Source organism: Gouania willdenowi, chromosome 6, assembly GCF_900634775.1.
Source record: "Gouania willdenowi chromosome 6, fGouWil2.1, whole genome shotgun sequence".
In the NCBI taxonomy this organism is placed as follows: domain Eukaryota; kingdom Metazoa; phylum Chordata; class Actinopteri; order Blenniiformes; family Gobiesocidae; genus Gouania; species Gouania willdenowi.
In genome coordinates this window covers 16,043,493-16,060,740 of record NC_041049.1, presented here as the reverse complement: position 1 = coordinate 16,060,740, position 17,248 = coordinate 16,043,493, and the positions used below count along the sequence as shown (strand labels likewise).

Below are 17,248 nucleotides of genomic sequence, written 5' to 3'. Positions count from 1 at the left end.
TCTGAACACAAAGATTTAGCAGCTCACGTGTGAACTGGGATCGGAAGCTTTTCCTTTCACCCTCTGCATGTTCACAAGTTTGTTGGATTCTCACTTACACAACGTGCACCACACGACTCGCAAAGCACATGGCAGTTTCCATTTATAAACCATTTTTAATGTGTCACGTCCAAATCTTTCTTCTCCATTCTGTTTCCTTCAGACCAGATAGTGAAGCTGTGTGTAGAGAAGCAAATAAAACACAAGTTTTACCGTTTTGTGTCAGCTTGGTGGAGCAGAGGAAGCTGGTGATCCAAAACGACTCCTTTGTGCCTTTCAGCGTCTGGTTGTTGGATGGAAGGTTTGCCTTGGAGAACGGGAGCTTCAGGTAACGCGAGCAGTCGGCCAAGTTGGAGTTCTCCTCACACTGAGAGGGAGAGGAAAGGAGAGGTTAGATACGAGCACATCAACATATGAAATTACAGTTTCAAGGCTCAACATTTATCCAGGATGATTTAAAACCTGGGAACATGAATAGGATATTATTTGATACTGCATCATTTTGTGTTTTTTGGTTAACGTTATGTATCTTTCTGTCATTTGATACATTTTTTGGAGCAATTTTTGTTTGTTTTTTATGTTGTTTTGGGTTTTTGGGGTTATTTTTGTTGCATTATTTGATACTTTATTATTACTATTCTAAAACATGTAACGCCACATTTTAATTTGTTATTTTTTGAATGAGTTTTGAAGATTTTTTTCCCCCTTATACTATAAATTATTTGATTCTTCAAAGAGGGGGAGGGGCACAACTGAAAAAGTTTAAGAATCACTGCTGTACCTCAACATGCTGCACCTGCAATGTAGGGTCTGGGGACCACTGGTAGCACGTAGGCCACACGTGTCAAATTCAAAGCCAGGGGGCCAAATCCGTCCCCTTTAGAGCAGTAATTCTCAACTGGTGGGTCGGGACCCAAAAACGGGTCGCGGACCTGTACTGAGTGTGTAGCGGACAGCTAGTCAAAAATAAATAAATACTTCATGTCTCTCATGTTGAACTTGTCATTTATTTTGACAGGCATGTTGTGCAATGCATGTTGGACAGGAAAATATTGAGATTTATGTTTTAAAAAAGAATATATATGTGTGTTTTCAACAGCTATTTTTGAAAAACCAAATTTGCTGGGTTGAATCCCAAAAAAAGTAGGTTGCTATTATTGACAGTGGCAAAACGTGGGTCCCAGGGTGAGACCCGTTAAGAACCCCTGCTTTAGAGCATCCAATTCAGCTACAAGCAAAGCCATGAATCGTTGTGTCAATTACCAACTAAATCAGTTGTAGAAATCCCCAAATTAATACACACATTAATTGAAACTCCCCAATATTAGCAGGGCTCACATTTCAAGTAATTTTCAATCTGAAATTATTAAAAGAACGCTAATTTTTTCCAAAATTCTGCAATTTCTCTCAAATTATTCAATAAAATTTCCCCAAATTTCATTAAAAAAATTGGTCACAAAATCCAATAAATTGAAAGTGAAGATCCTGCAGGGACTATCGTTCATATATCTGGCATACTATTTTATAATTTATTTATACATGGAAGTACAAACTAGAGCACAATTTAGATTAAATGACACAATTCCCAGACTAAAATCTGCAGCCCACTGAAGATAAACTGCTTTGCATTTGGTCCCTGAACTAAAATGAGTTTGACAGCCCTGACGTAGGCTATAAATTGGGCGTGCAAACCTTAATAATAAAATAAATAAATAAAGGTATTTTAAATAATAAGAGGATAACGGCCTAATACACAATATAAACCACTTCCATTCTAACTGGGGAAACAAAAGTCATCGATTTCCTCATTTAATCTTCCAGTTTCCACTGCTTGCATTGGTTATTTTGATCAGGGCTTTAATCCTGTGCAGCTCCTGCTAATTATCTTTTAATTAAGAAATGCAAACCAACAACGATTCCTCCAGCCAACAAAAAGTTGAAGAACGCCTGTGTAGCACACATGCTAAGCCTGTTCTATTAGCACGAGTGTATTTGATTGTGTTTGGGTTTTCATGAGCAGCATTAATGCACAGCTGAGGACTGCAGGGCTCCAACAGCTACCACATGGTTTGGACCCATTCCTCTGTGCCTATTTTAGATCTGAGGAGAAATGAGGCCAAGCAGACTTCATTGAGCTTTTCAGACGCATCCATCTGGCCCCAGAACAGGCCTTTGCTTCTTCAGCAGTGGAAACCATGGCTGAGAAACTCCAAACCTGGCTGTACACACGGATAAGGAGGACACAACACCACGTTTTGCAAAGTGACAGCCAAACTAATCTTTAAAAAACACATTTATGACAAAAAAAAGTTGGTATAAAATGACTACATTAAAAAAAAAAAAAAAAAGCTTTCTTTCACTGCGGCTGAAGGCTGCAAATGCCCTAAATCAGAAATGGACAATCTCTGCCACAGTGGGGGCCCCAAATGTGATTGTCTGATCTGAGGGCCACATTATTAACATTCATGTCAGCATTTACAAAATTTGATAAATGTGAGCAATTATACAGAAAAAAACAAAGGGTTTGTTTATCTTTGGAGTCATATGTGTACGGCACATTCTCTCATTTTGTGTTTTTTTCTGTCGTTTTGTGTATTTTTTCATTTTGTGTGTTTTTGTAGTTATTTTAGTGCGTTTTCTTGTATCCTTATGGGTAATTTTGCATTTTTGAACTCCTTTTGGGGTCATTTCTCTCTTCTTGTATTTCTCTGTCATTTGGTGAGCTTTTTGAGTCAGTTTGGGGTATTTTTTCTTGTCCTTTTGTGTTTTGTTGTTCTTTTGTGTATTTTTCTGTTATACAGTATTGTGTGATATTGGATTCAGCATTTTGAAAAAATGACTAATGTGAACAATAATACAGAAAATAATTTATTTTTGGAGTCATTTTGTATATATTCTCTCATTTAGTGTTTTTGGACTTATGTGTTTTCTTGTGTCCTTTTTTTTTCTTTCTGTCATTTGGTGTACTTTCAATACTTTTCGAGTCAATTTTGGGTATTTGTCTTGTACTTTTGTGTATTGGAGTCTTTTTCGTGTGTTTTCTGATGTCCTTATGGGTAATTTGATGTCATTTTGTTTGTTTTTGGACTCATTTTGGGGTATTTTTTCCACTCATGCATTTTTGTGTCATTTGGTGTGCTTTTGGAGTCAGTTTTTGGGTATTTTTCATGTCCTTCTTTGTCTGTTGTTTTGTGTGGTATTAGAGTCATTTTGTGCATTTGCATTATTAACATTCATGTCAGCATTTAGAAAAAATGACTAATGTGAGCAGTAACAGAAAATAACAAAAGTTTTTTTTAATTTTTGGAGTAAGTTTTGTAGTTATTTGTTGTCACTTTGTCTGTTTTTGTAGTTATTTTTGTGTGTTTTCTGATGTTCTTATGGGAAATTTTATGTCATTCTGTTTGTTTTTGGACGCATTTTTGTTGTTTTTGTGTACATTCCTGTTGTTTTTTTGTCCGTTTGTTTTGTGTGGTATTGGAGTAATTTTGTGCATTTCCTTTGTCTGTCTGCCACAATGTATAGCCCTGGCAGATATGATATACAGTAGCTAATACTGATGGAAACTTGCAAATACACACACAAAAACAAAAACACAGCACTAGTCATAGTTGTATTTAGCGTTTCGGTGTAAGTCCAAAGTGGACATTACTCAGCGGCCCCGTAATAGAATGATGTAATTATTGACCGAGGCACCAGTCGGATCAGATGATGACTGTGTTTTTGAGCTCAAAGGGAATGAGTCATGTTATAATTCACAATGTGTGATCCCATTAAAAGTCAGGGTTGCAGCACCTGGGCAAAACAAACGGTGTTACGAGAATCCGAACTGTAATTTTCTACCATTTTAAAAAAATGATTTTTTTAAATAAAAAGTTTTCTTTCAGTCTGAACCCTGAAAAACACTCAGTTTAAACGTTCTGGATATTTAAACACAAAGAGGAGTCCCCGTGTTGAGCTACTGCACATGTGCCAAAACAAACGCCTAAGATGTATTCCGTCCATTTCCATGAGGCGTCCTGTGCATGTAGGTCTTACCTTATGGATAATGAGCTCATGGGTGCCATCTGGCAGAGTCCTGCCATCTTCCTGCATCAGCGGAACAAAGGAGTAGCCAAACAGTTTCTTCTCTCCCTTGTCTTTAGCTGTCAAACAACAGCACATGGATTCAGAATCCAAAATAGCCCGGCACACACTGCTCTCAGACAAAAGAATGTTATTTTGAAAAAAAAAAAAAAAAACTAGGGGTGTAAGGAAGTAGAGCTGCACAATTATTCAAATATTTATCAGAATCACGGTTTTGTTTGCCATGATTAAATTAATCTGATTGTCGGCAATATTTACATTTAAAATATGGGCTCTGCATTCCGTAATAATGTATTTATTTGTTATATATATATATATATATTTTTTTAGCATAATTCATTTTGCATTGTAAACTGTATTGTGTTTGTTTAAAAGTAGTGTAATAAAAACAGATTTTTTTTTCTCTAAACATGATAAATAAATGTGATTATAATCGTGATTACAATATTGATCAAAAATAATCGTGATTATCATTATGGCCATAATTGTGCAGCCCAAGGTGGAGGTCACCAGTTTCATGATGAAATGATACAATATTGAATCTTTTGAAAATGGTACAATATTTGTCAATATTACAAAATCTGCTACAATTCGATTTCGATTTGATTCTATACAAGGGAATTTGATTGATTTAAGACAATATTTCACCAAGACAAATTCCTCGTGTGTATTCAATACATGACTTCGTCAATAAAGTTGATTCTGATTCTGATATTTTGAACATATTAAACACACACAGAGTAAAAAAAATGGCACAAGGGCATTAACTCCGGAAAACATTTTTGTGCACTTCTCTTTTTCGAACTCCAGCAAGGTATTGATACCTTGAAGCCGCACACCGAATTTGGTTATCCTATCTTAAACGGTTTCTAAGAAAAGCTGTCCCCTTTGAAAATACCTTGAACAGAGTAAAAAAAAAAAATGAAAAAAGGGCAATAACACCGGAAAAAAATAATTGTGCACTTGTCATTTTCAAACTCCATCAAGATATTGATAACCTGAAGCCACACACCAAATTTAGTTATCCTATTTTAAACGGTTTCTGAGAAAAGCTGTCCCCTTTGAAGATACCTCAAACAGAGTAAAATAAAGAACGGACAAAGGGCAATAACTATGGTCAAGGGGTTGGTGGTTCGATCCCGGTCTATGTGTTGAAATGTCCTTGGGCAAGACACTGAATCCCAAGTTGCTCCCAGTGGTTGACAAGCGCCTTGCATGGCAGTTCTGTCCAATTGGTGTGTGAATGTGAGTGTGAATGAGTTGATATGTATAGAACTTTGTGACCTCTGTCTGTGAAAGGTGCTTTATAAATAAACATGACTTACTTACTAATAAAACTTCAAGTAAAGTGTTAACAAAACAACATAGAACTTATTTTCACATGATGCAGGGAAATACTATGTATTTAGGATACTGGTCAAAATAGGGATGTAACGATTAATCGTAAGGCAGTTAAAAATTGATTCATAGGTATCAGTGTCCACATCAATGCTATATATTTATCTTTCTCGTCCAAAAGTGTAGGCGGAGGGTGGAATCTGCTACTACTTTCTTTCTGGCCGCCTTCTACTCTTAAACATGTTCGTAAATGATTCCTTACCCCTTTAAAGAATATCTAATATTACGGGAATATCTGTAAAAGTCACGTTTTTCTGTTAGCTCTGTCTGCTAGCGCATAGCATCTCTTCTTCACTGCTAGAATAACTGCATGCCAACCGAACACTGGGTTACCAGTGCCCTCTGCTGGTCCAAACAAATACCTAACGTAAATACAGTGCAGACTGTTTTTTTTTTTTTAAAGTCCAATTGTTAAGGCACAAAATACATTTTCAGTTGCACTTTTAAAAAGAAAAAGAACTATAATGTGGTTTTGCATTGTTTACAATAGAACTAGAATTTAAATTAATAGGCTTCTTCTTCATTTGTATTATTCCTTTATTTATTTCATTCAAGAAAATAGTACAATATTTTTCAATCATCATTTGTCGACAGTCCCATTTTGTAAAATAAATCGTGAGAGAATCGTATCGTGAACCCAGTATCGTGAATCGCATCGGGAGTTGAGTGAATCGTTACATCCCGTGGTCAAAATCTTACTCCGTATTCATTCACAAACTGTATAAGAACAACTTGTTATTGACAGAACACGTGTCTGCTATTATCATTATTAAAAAAAAAAGGCCAGAGAAAAGCAACTAAACTAACTAAACTCCTTTCACAATTACATTTCCTCTACCGCCGTTAGTCGTTTTTAAGACATCCCTGCAATCCTTACAAATGACATTTCACAAATGTGGCCTGAAAGGTGCAGACAAAGATAACATTCAAAACCCTTTTAAAAAGCCATCGTAATTGAATTGAGTGCTCTTCACTCTTTGGTTGTCACTCGCTCTGACATTTAATTGTGCTTTTATTGCAACCTTCTCCTCACCAAAAGCCTAAATCAGGATCTTAATAGAGAACCCATGGGTGGTAATACCAGGACTGCCAGCAGTAATAAGGCAACAAGACGCCCACCAGCCCAGCTTGGCATAATATTGCCAATTGGTTATTTGAGAGATGAAAAAAGATTCTTGAATCTCATAATGATCACCTGCAAGATTTAGGCTTGCATACATACCAGTTCGGAAGAAAACATCTACTACTTAAAAACAATGTAAGTTGTAAAAATACAGTAGAATGTAGCAGTGAACTGCGGTGTCACTGTCGCTTTTGATAACCTCTATATCAGGGGGTCACCAACATTTCTGAAACTGTGAACTACATCACTGGTACTGAATAGTCGGACAGGCTACCAGTTTGAAAAGCACGACTTAAATACCAAACGTCAACGGTTTCACTTTAATTACAGGCTAACATAATAAGGTAGGAAATGTTTAAGTTTTTTTTTTTTTTTTACTTGTCTGCACATGCTGTCAAAGGTCAACACCACAGGAAGTGCAATCATTATGAGACAGCAATGCATATTTTGTTATTGCAATAAAATACATTGATTTATTTTATTGCTTAATTGTGACCATCACCAGCCCTCCCTAAGGAAGGGTAAGAAATCTTTTATTATAGGGAGGATATAAAAAGGGAGAGCAGTGTTACACCTAAGTGGAGGGGGAGGGGGAAGGGGAGGGGAAAGGGAGCAGGGAGGAGAGACTCAAGGCATGAAATAGAAAAGGTGGGGAAGAATAGACTGTTTTGCAGTGAGGGTGAGATGTGAGGTTGTAGAATATATTGTGCTTATTATGTTGTGTAATCCAGCCAGTATGGTGACAAGTGTGAAGCTTAGCTATAATGGTGGTGGCTGTGAACAGGGGGAATGAGTGAATGGTTGTACCAAAAGCAGGTATTTGGGATTAACGTGTCTAAGGTTAAGCCCAGAATGAGTTTTATCCCACATCCCAAGGCGTGCCAGTGCATCGTATACCAGTATATGTGCAAAAAAAAAAAACGCTACTGCAAGCCCAGGAACTGCCCTGGGCCCGCAGATGCAGCCAGGCCAGCAGAAAGAGCGGAGGCCAGGGAGCCCCAGGCAACCCCCCCGCGGCCAAGCAACCCCCCAGATGCCCCCAAGATCCCAGGCCGAGAGGCAGCCACCGCCCCCAACACACACATCCGAGGAAGCCCCAAGCAGCCGAGCACCCAGCGCATCCCCCCCACCGACCCCAACCCCCAACCCCAAGGCCCCCCGCCAGCATCCGGACCTCAACCTCAACCCCCGGAACAGCTAGAGCCGCCCCCCAGCAAAGAGCACCACCCCGGAGTGCCAAGCAACCCCGCCGCAACCCCGGCGCAGACGCCGGCACCCCCCAGCACGCCCACCCCCCACACGCCGCGAGGCATGCCCCCAAGGCAACCAGGAAACGAGACAAGCGCCAAGCCCCACCCGCAGGGAAGGGGCACCCCCACGCCCCACCAGGCCGGCACCGCCCGGAGAGACCCCGCAAAGGGCCCCCAGCAACCCCAGAGACCCACTGCCCCGCCACGCCCGACCGCACCCCCCGATCCCCACACGGTAGCCCAGCCATCAACAGACGGGCCGGGTCCCCACCCGACAGGCCCAGATGTGTGAATTTACCCACCACCCTGTTATGGTGCCTCTCCATTCCCCAATGAAGAGGCACTTCCCTATCCCCTGAGTGAATGTATGTGTTTAGTGAATGTATGAAGTGCTATTAAAAAAGGGTGGATGGAGGGGAGCGGTGCTCCCCATCCAGCCTATGTGTATATATGTGTATGTGGTGCAATAGCTCCGGAGGGTGGAAGTGGTGGTCCCACCCTCCGGGGGGTGGTGTGTTGAGGTGTAATTAAAATTGGAGGGATTAGTAGGGCAGCCAGAGGTGGGAGTGCCGCCCCCGCGCCACTACTTAGTAGCGCAGGCGGCGGCCCCCTCCACCCCCAGCCCCACCATCCAGCCCCCCAAGGGTTGGGTATGTGAGTGTGGTGCAACAAGTGGGTGAGCCAGACCAGCTGGGAGTGAGTGATGTGAAGTGTCCATGTAGGAGGCCTGTCTGGTAGGAGCCCGGCCTGTCCGCACGGCGGGCCACCGGAGAGGGCAGACGGCGCAGACGGGCACACGGCACTGCTGGCCCCAGAGACGCGCCGAGCAGCACAACCGGAGAGCCGCGGCAGCCATACGGAGCACGGCGGGACCCCCCCCCCCCCAGGCGGAGCCAGGCACCAGCCACATCCCCCAGCAGTCCAGGAGGCGACCCCCGCCGCCAGCCGGCCCAGAGCGGCCCGCCCTGCCAAAGCAGGCGGCGACCGCGCAGGAGAGAGGCCAGCTCCCACACCAGGGCCAGCACAGGCACGCACAAAACCACGACATAGCACCCTCCACAGGTAGGCGGCCCCGGCCCCCCCGACGAGAGAGGACGCCACCAACCACCCAAGCAGGGCCACCCTGCCAGCCACGGACCGATAGGCAGGCGAACCCATGCTCCCGCAGCCAGGCACCGCAACCCCACATCAATGTCGCCAGCAGAGCCCCCCCCCACCCACGGAGACCACCCCCAATCACCCCCGCGCCGACATGAGACACCCCCGACGCCAGCACAGCCCGGAGGACAGCAGGCCCCAGCCAACAGCCCCACCCCGCCCAAGGCGGCGCGGCACCTCGCCGAACCGCAGCCCGTCCCCCGGGCAGACGGTGGGAGGGCGCACCCCGAGAAAAAAAAAAAAAAAAAAAAGGAAATGTTTAACTTTTAACATTAAACACTTTATTTCTCCTAATTCATGCAATTATTTCATTTTCAATAAATTTCATAAAAAAATATAATCTTCCTATTTTACTAGCTACTAGCAAACAACCGTTAACTAATCGTAAGATTTGTAAAATGTAACAATTATATTATATTTTATGAAAATCTACCTTGCGGTTTTAAAAATACACACACACACTTATATATATATATATATATATATATATACAGACATTCATATGTATATATATATGAATATATTCCAAAAGTCAATAAATATATATTAAATTTTGTAAACAGCTTGCCATATATATGTGTCTATTTGTATATATACATGCAGACTTCTCTTATATATACAGGGTATATATTAAAACTAAATATATATATATATTCAGACTTTTAATTAATTCCATATATTCCCAGAGTCAAAAAATTGATATTTAGTTTCCTTAACACCTTGCCATATATATCATAATATATATAACATACCACATCCCATACATCAAATCTGCAACACTTATTACAATGTTTCAGTGAAAATAAACATTTAAAAAAATGGTTAATTTAATACTAAAACTTTATCACGTGCAGCAGTATTGAACTCTACTCAGTAATAACTACATCTGTCATAAATATTTCTCTTTGTGAGTTTAAATCCAGAAAAATAAATCAGATTTTTAGATGGAGCTCATTGGTGACTAGTGCCCCTGAGGGCCCCTCACATGGTCCACGTGGGCTACCTGGTGCTCGCGGGCCCCATGTTGGTGACCCCTGCTCTATATAATCAACTGTGATCCAATCAGCATCTCCAACCTTTGTGTATATCTGTGTACACGTGACCACGTCGGTATCTTGTGTACACATGAAGGTTATCTACGTCTACTCACTGGAGCAATGGCGGAACTCAAGCCGCACGTGTGACCCTCGGAACATGTCGACAGGGATGGGCAGCTTGATTTGCTCCGCCCACCGAGGACTGTTGTTGTGGTACAGAACCAGGGAGTGGTACTCGTCTCCACCTGGCTCTCCAGAACCGGCTGTCACGTGGTTCTAAAGGACAGAACCAAGGAATACAGAGCAGAGAACCAATCAAGAGACATGGCCAGGGATGGGGTCAATTACAGTTTTCAATTACAATTGCGTCCTCAATTATTCATGTTTAATTCTGATTACAGTGATGGGCATTTTTTTCAATTACATACCGAGAAATAAATGACCTCATGAAACGTAACTTTCCTCTTGTGTTAGCTTTTTATTAGCATCTCCTATGATAATGGGTCGGTCTTAAAATCAGCTGTAAAATGCACTAAAAATGTTGTACATCATCTAATTTGTATTTCACCTCTTGGTTACCTTGTTAGGCTTCCTAATAAATGAAAATGCTGGTATTAATGTTTTCTGATGCCTGAGCCTTTTTCCTGTCAGTATACCCCTTGAATTAAGATTTTTTTTTAATGGTAAAATGATCCTTACATGTGCTTTTTTGGGGTTTGTTTCTAAATGAGTAATTTTACTTGTACTTAAGTACATTTTAAAAGAAGTAAAGCAATTTGTTACATTTGTACACCCAACCGTTACTGAGTAAATTATTATTTTTTCTTTTAAAATTATTATTTTGAATTGAATTCATTGCTGTTATTTTATTTTAAAGAAAATATACATTGTGACAAAACTTTTTATTTTATACAGATGCCTTTGTGGAAAATAATTGCAGTTCCAATTGTGCAAGATTTGGTCTTTTCCTTTTTAAGTTTATACATTAGATATTTACTGTACACAAGGGAACGTGGAAAAATGTATTATCAACAATAAACGTGGGGGTTAAAAGTAACGAATAACTTGAGTACTATTTAACTACTTTTCACTTGTACTGGAATATTTTATGTACGACTTACTTGTACTTGTACTTGACTACAATTTTAATCAAGTAACAGTACTTCTACTTGAGTAGAACATATCAGTACTCTTTACACCTCTATTGATTATTAATTACGTATGTGTAAGCCATAGAACTGTAACACAATTCCACAAGTTTGTGTTTAATTAATTTATAATTGACAATTTTTATATAATTTCCATGCCAATTACAATTACAAAGTCAATTATCTGAACTCAATTAAAACTCAGTTATGATCACAACAGCAACAGATTTTTTCAATCACAATAACAATTATAAATATGTCAGACTTGTAATTCATTATCAATTACGCAAATACAATTACAATTTGCCCCAACCCTGAAATATGGCCTCAGAATGAGGTCAAAGAAGCAGAGCATGGATATCAAATGTGACAGGATTGAGATGTATGTGTGACAAAGCACCCCAAGTCTATAAAATCATAAATATGTAGAGAAGATAGAATGTGTTGTTTGGGCTAAAACAGTGTTTTATTTGAGTGTATTCCTTTCAAAGCCAGAGTAACAGGCTCTCGCTGCTAATGAGTAACACACTGCAGAGACAATTTGTTCCCATTTAGGTCAACAATGTTTAAATGACCAGATTTACACCATAAAATGGCTCTGGAGCTGCTCTGAAGAAGAAACAAGGGTGAGCTTGGGAAAGCAGCTCTTCTTGAATATAATCCTCACTATAGTTTTAAAAATAAAGCAGCAGTAGTTGGTGTCAATTACATTCTTAAATTACAATTACGTCTTCAATTATCCATGTTCAATTACAACGCAATTACGATTATGTTGACCAGTATTTTTTCCAATTACAATTGAAAATGAAATGATTATTTACCAGCTGAAATCAATCACAATTACGTTCTCAATTACTAAAGTTCAATTACAATGAATTACAATTACTGAGCCTTTAATAATCATAATGATAATAGTAAAGTCCATAAAACGTAAAATCGTGTTAGCATCTTTTATAATAATGGGTCAGTTATGACCCATGTCATAGATCAGCTGTAAAATACACGGAAAAATATCATCTGTCATCCAATTTGTTTTTCATATCTTTGTTACCATGTTAGGCTTCACAATCAATGACAAATATTGCTTTTAATATTTTTGATGTGGGCATCTGAGCCTTTGTTCTGTCATTATACCCCTAGATTTCAACTTTTTTTGGAAAAAAAGTGGTACAATAATCTTTTATTAATGATTTACTGCATAGGCCTATGTGTAAACCATAGAACTATAACACGATTCCCCAGTTTTGCATTTAATTACATTGTAAATGAATTTTTATAAAATGTTCATGCCAATTACAATTACAAAGTCAATTATCTGAACTCAATTACGATTACAACAGCGACATATTTGTTCAATTATGATTTAAATTACAAATACATTAATTGGTACATTAATAATTACAAATTGTAATTAAATACCAAGTATGCGCTTACAATGATAATTGACCCCGATGCGGTAATGCAGTGAAAAACCTGATTCCTCACCTTGAGTATCTGTCCATCAACGTCCAGCAGATAGACGGTGATCTCTACGTTCCTCGCCACGCTCTTTCCGCCCTTTTCAAACTCTCCTTTTTCCAGTGTGATGTAAAAGTCGTTTCTCATCTCTCCTGCACACACAGGAAATCGAGGATATGTTTACGGGGGAGCGTTATTGACGATGTTTTTACTGCTATCCTCTGTGCCAGGAGTGTAGAGTATTCACAATAGATGAGTTTTGTTGATGCATTTTCTGGTGACCTTTTAGTTTGGAATCGAGGAACCTATTGTTCACTGTGTTCACCTGTTGTTCACAGCCTGAAACAGACAAAGATGTAAACTGACATGAAAAATGATTAGTGTTTAGGTTGTGGAAGAGAGCCAATGCCTGGTAAAAAGTCCTCCTATACAACTCTATGTCGATGATGCCATAGTTTATTTCCATGCATGCATGAGTTTTAAACCACTAATACCAGTGAGCTGGAAGATCTCTATGATTGTGTTTTTAAGGCCTTGTTTCAGATCACATAGAAACAGCGCCCTTTGTTTAAATGTGTGAAAAGTTCTGAAACTTTGAGCCTAGTTTTTTCAGCAGATACCAAAACTATTAGGTAGCATTTATATGAGCATATCTGTGTAACATATTCTAAGATTTTGACAATATGGCACACAAGACATGGGCAACTGGTGGCCCATGGGTCACCAGTTGTATTCATTTTTGGTCAACCCCAAAAATGAATACTCAAAATATCCCCCAAAACACTAAAAAGGACAAAAAAAATACACAAAACAACAACAAAAAAGAACATGCGCACAATGCCTCTAAAAATGAACAAATTGACAACAAAAATACACAAAAACAAAAAACACAAAGATAAACAAAATGTCAGAAAAATGCTCCAAAAGTGCAAAATGCCTCGAAAACACACAAAACGAGAGCAAATACGAGAACAATTTAAACACAAAACATACAAAACAAAATTACACAAAGTGACCCCAAAAACACAAAAAAACACAAATGAAAACAGGAATACACAAAATGACTCCAAATGCACCAACCTAAAAAGAAACAGAAAACCCTAAAATGCACAAAATTACTCCAGGCATACAAAAGGTGAAGAAAATGACACAAAACAATAACATATACAGTATATGCAAAACTACTTCAAAAACAGACAAAATGTCAACAAAAATACACAAAACAACAGAACAATACACAAAATGAACCAAAAATACTAAAATAAACAGAGATTGAAAAACACACAAAACATGTCCAAAAACCAAAAAAAAAAATTAGAAAATTGCAGAAAAATACTCCAGACATGGAAAACGACAAGAAAATTACAGAATGTGACCCCAAAACACAAATAAATGAGAACAAGAATGCAAAAAATGACTTTAAATTCACCAACCAAAAAAATAAATAAATAACTAAAATAAAATGCAAAGAATTACTCCAGTAAGACATACAAAAGGTGAACAAAATTACACACAAAAACAAGATATATACAGTATATATATATATGCAAAACTATGTCCAAAACAGACAAAAGGCCAACAAAAAAACAAAAAAATTACTACAAAAATATACAATATGATAGAGAAATACCCCGTGGCTCAGGTGGTAGTGGGTCGTCTTCTGATCGAGAGGTTGGGGGTTCGATCCCAGTACCTGACTATGTGTCGAAGTGTCCTTGGGCAAGACACTGAACCCTAAGTTGCTCCCAGTGGTCGACTAGCGCCTTGCATGGCAGTCCTGTCCCATTGGTGTGTGGATGTGAGAGTGATTGGGTGAATGAGCTGATATGTAAAGTGCTTTGAGACTGTTTCAGTGTGGTGATAAAGCGCTATATAAATCAAGTCCATTTACCATTTACCAAACTACAATATTACACAAATGACCCCCACATCACTAAAAGGCCAACAAAAATACAAAAGAATAACTCAAAAAAACACAGAAAAAGCTGTGATAATGTTCAGATTGGTCAGCTGACATGAAAATGTGATATTGCGGCCCTCACCGTGATGAAGATGTGATAAAGTTTGAAATCTGCACTTTTATAATTTGTCAAAAGAAAAACAAAAGAAAGGTTATGAATTGCAGGACTTTTGACCAGTTTTGGTCACATTTATGTCTTAAATACCATCAATAGCATCAGTCTGGATAACTCAATTATTAAAAATACCCAATAATAGGTTGTAATAAATTTGTATTGCACTCGTCTCAAATTCAAAACTAATAAACACTGATATGTATTACTGTCAGCCTTTCCTTTCCACATGTGCTGCCGTCTGCATGAAACGCTTTGGAAAAACATTGTGAGGAAGTGATTTTTACACGGTTTTGTTCTCACAGCAGCTGAGTGAAATCACTGCTAATCATGCTGGGTCAGAAAGAGGAAAAGCTGTGGATCTGAAGCATGCAGGGAGAGCTGGTGTGAGGTTACGCGTCATATCTCTATCGTGGGGGGGTGGGGTGGTGGTGGTGGGGGGGATCACAATTGATTTTCCCTGCTTGTAACGACAGTATCCATGGAAACGTGGGGCATTACATATACAGCACTGTAGGCTTGTTTTAGAGACAAGGACTCGTATGAAGCACAGGAAGGTAGACAGACACCAGGGGGTGTTTAAGACACAATGGGAGAAGGGGAAGTATGGGAAAGGAAAGGGGAAGCAAAACAGCCAAATGGGGAGAGGAGTGCATTTGTGTATGAGAGAGAGAAAAATACAGAGTGAAAATAGAAAGGCTGCCTTTGGCCTTTGAGCAAAAACTCAACAATCCCTGACGGCAGCCTTCAACGAGCAGACAAGGGCAGAATATAACGCTCAGTGTTGGAGACAAAAACGGAGAACGTTTACATTTTAATCAATGAGGCGTTAAAAGCAACCAGGGTTGGGGTCGATTATAATTGTAATCGTGTAATTGATAATTAATTACAATTATAGCATATTTATTTATTTATCGAATGATCTATTTATCTAAGTATTTAATTATTTATTTATCATCTTTTTTAACGTAATAAAATACATTCATTTATTTTACTGCAATAGCACAAATATGGAATAATAATAAAAAAGGCTCAGATATCCACACCAAAAATATTGAAACATATATTGTCATTGATTAGGAAGCCTAACAATGTAACCAATAGATAAGAAAGAAATTAGATGATAATTTTTGTTTTTAGTGTATTTTACAGCTGATTTAGGACCCATTATCATTAGCGATGCTAACAGAAAGCAAACACAAGAGGAAGGTTAACTTAGGTAACTGAGAACGTAATTGTACTACTTTCTAAAATAGATTAAAAAAAATATTGCGATTTAATTGTAATTGGAAAAAATACTGGTCATTGTAATCATAATTGAATTGTGGATAATTAAAAAAGTAACTAACTGAGAAATGTAATTGACCCCGACCCTGAAAGCTACCCATAGCTTGTGCTTCCATGTGTGAACTGACAAACGGTGAATTTAAACTGAAACGACACCAACAATAAACTTTTACATGTACATTCACAATGACTTCGTTCATCTTACAGTTAAGTGGCTGTGCATTGGTTTCCAAGGCAACCACACCCCATAGAGCACTTTAAAGACACACTACAGGGTATTGTGTCATTTAAAAGGGCAGCAACGTAAGCGATACTTATATCAAGCTGAAGCTACCTGTAAAATCAGAACATTTCAGAAGAAAAATAGCTGTGGCTTCATTAATCTTGGTCCTAAACCAAAAATATAATATAATAGCCTATTGAGTGCTTATTCCTGGGGTTGCTATTTGTGTTTGTGAGTGTGATGTCTTTTGGGATTTGTTAGAATAGAATAGAACAGAATAGAATAGAAGCTTCAATTGTCATTGTACAACATATACAACAAAATAAAGGTGCTCCCCAAGAATGATGAATGACATATGACACACACTTATGAACTCTTATGAAAGTGACTTTTAGTCATATTTGCTAAAGCTGTCACTATTTAAGGACAGCTTTACATCAAACTAGTAGTTTGTGTGAAAAAGACAGACTCATTGAGTCCCCCCTGCTGCTCCTGCAGCCTTTGGCAGAATGTCAGAATGCACCACGACCGAGCAAAAAGAACCAATCAGAGCCAGGATTGTGTTTGATGGGCTGGCAGACAGCTGTTGTCCCACAGGCCCTGCCCCTTTCCCGGGGCTGTAGCGCCGTCATTTTTTACAGTGTATGGTCTGGAGGAGTAGAAGATGGAATTGGTGACTTTTATGCTTGAAAGGCAATTACTGCTGCTTGATTTATATTATGTTTGATCTGTAATTGTTACACTAGAACTCTGTACTGCATGTGTTGTTCATGTGTGCGCAGCAGCTTCTGTTTTAGTTGCTGTAAGTGACACTGTGTTGTTGCTGCTGCTGAGGTGTGTGCACATTGAGAGAGAGAAGCGCTGCAGCAATATGTTTTTAACAGAGCATGCACATATTAATGTGATGTTGCTGTCGGACTAACGTTAGCTTGTTAGCTCCTCTGAGGGAGGGAAAGTTTGGAGACAGGG

The 17,248-nt window shown here is 39.0% G+C and overlaps 1 protein-coding gene across 1 annotated transcript in view; it reads right to left on the bottom strand.

Moving 5' to 3' along the window:
* The window catches only part of dock4b (dedicator of cytokinesis 4b), a 212,757-nt gene that overhangs the window by 96,364 nt on the left and 99,145 nt on the right, over nt 1-17,248 (bottom strand). Inside the window, 4 exon segments of the mRNA XM_028448884.1 lie at nt 253-406; nt 4,078-4,184; nt 10,205-10,367; nt 12,725-12,849. Coding sequence (XP_028304685.1) covers nt 253-406; nt 4,078-4,184; nt 10,205-10,367; nt 12,725-12,849 — 549 coding nt within the window.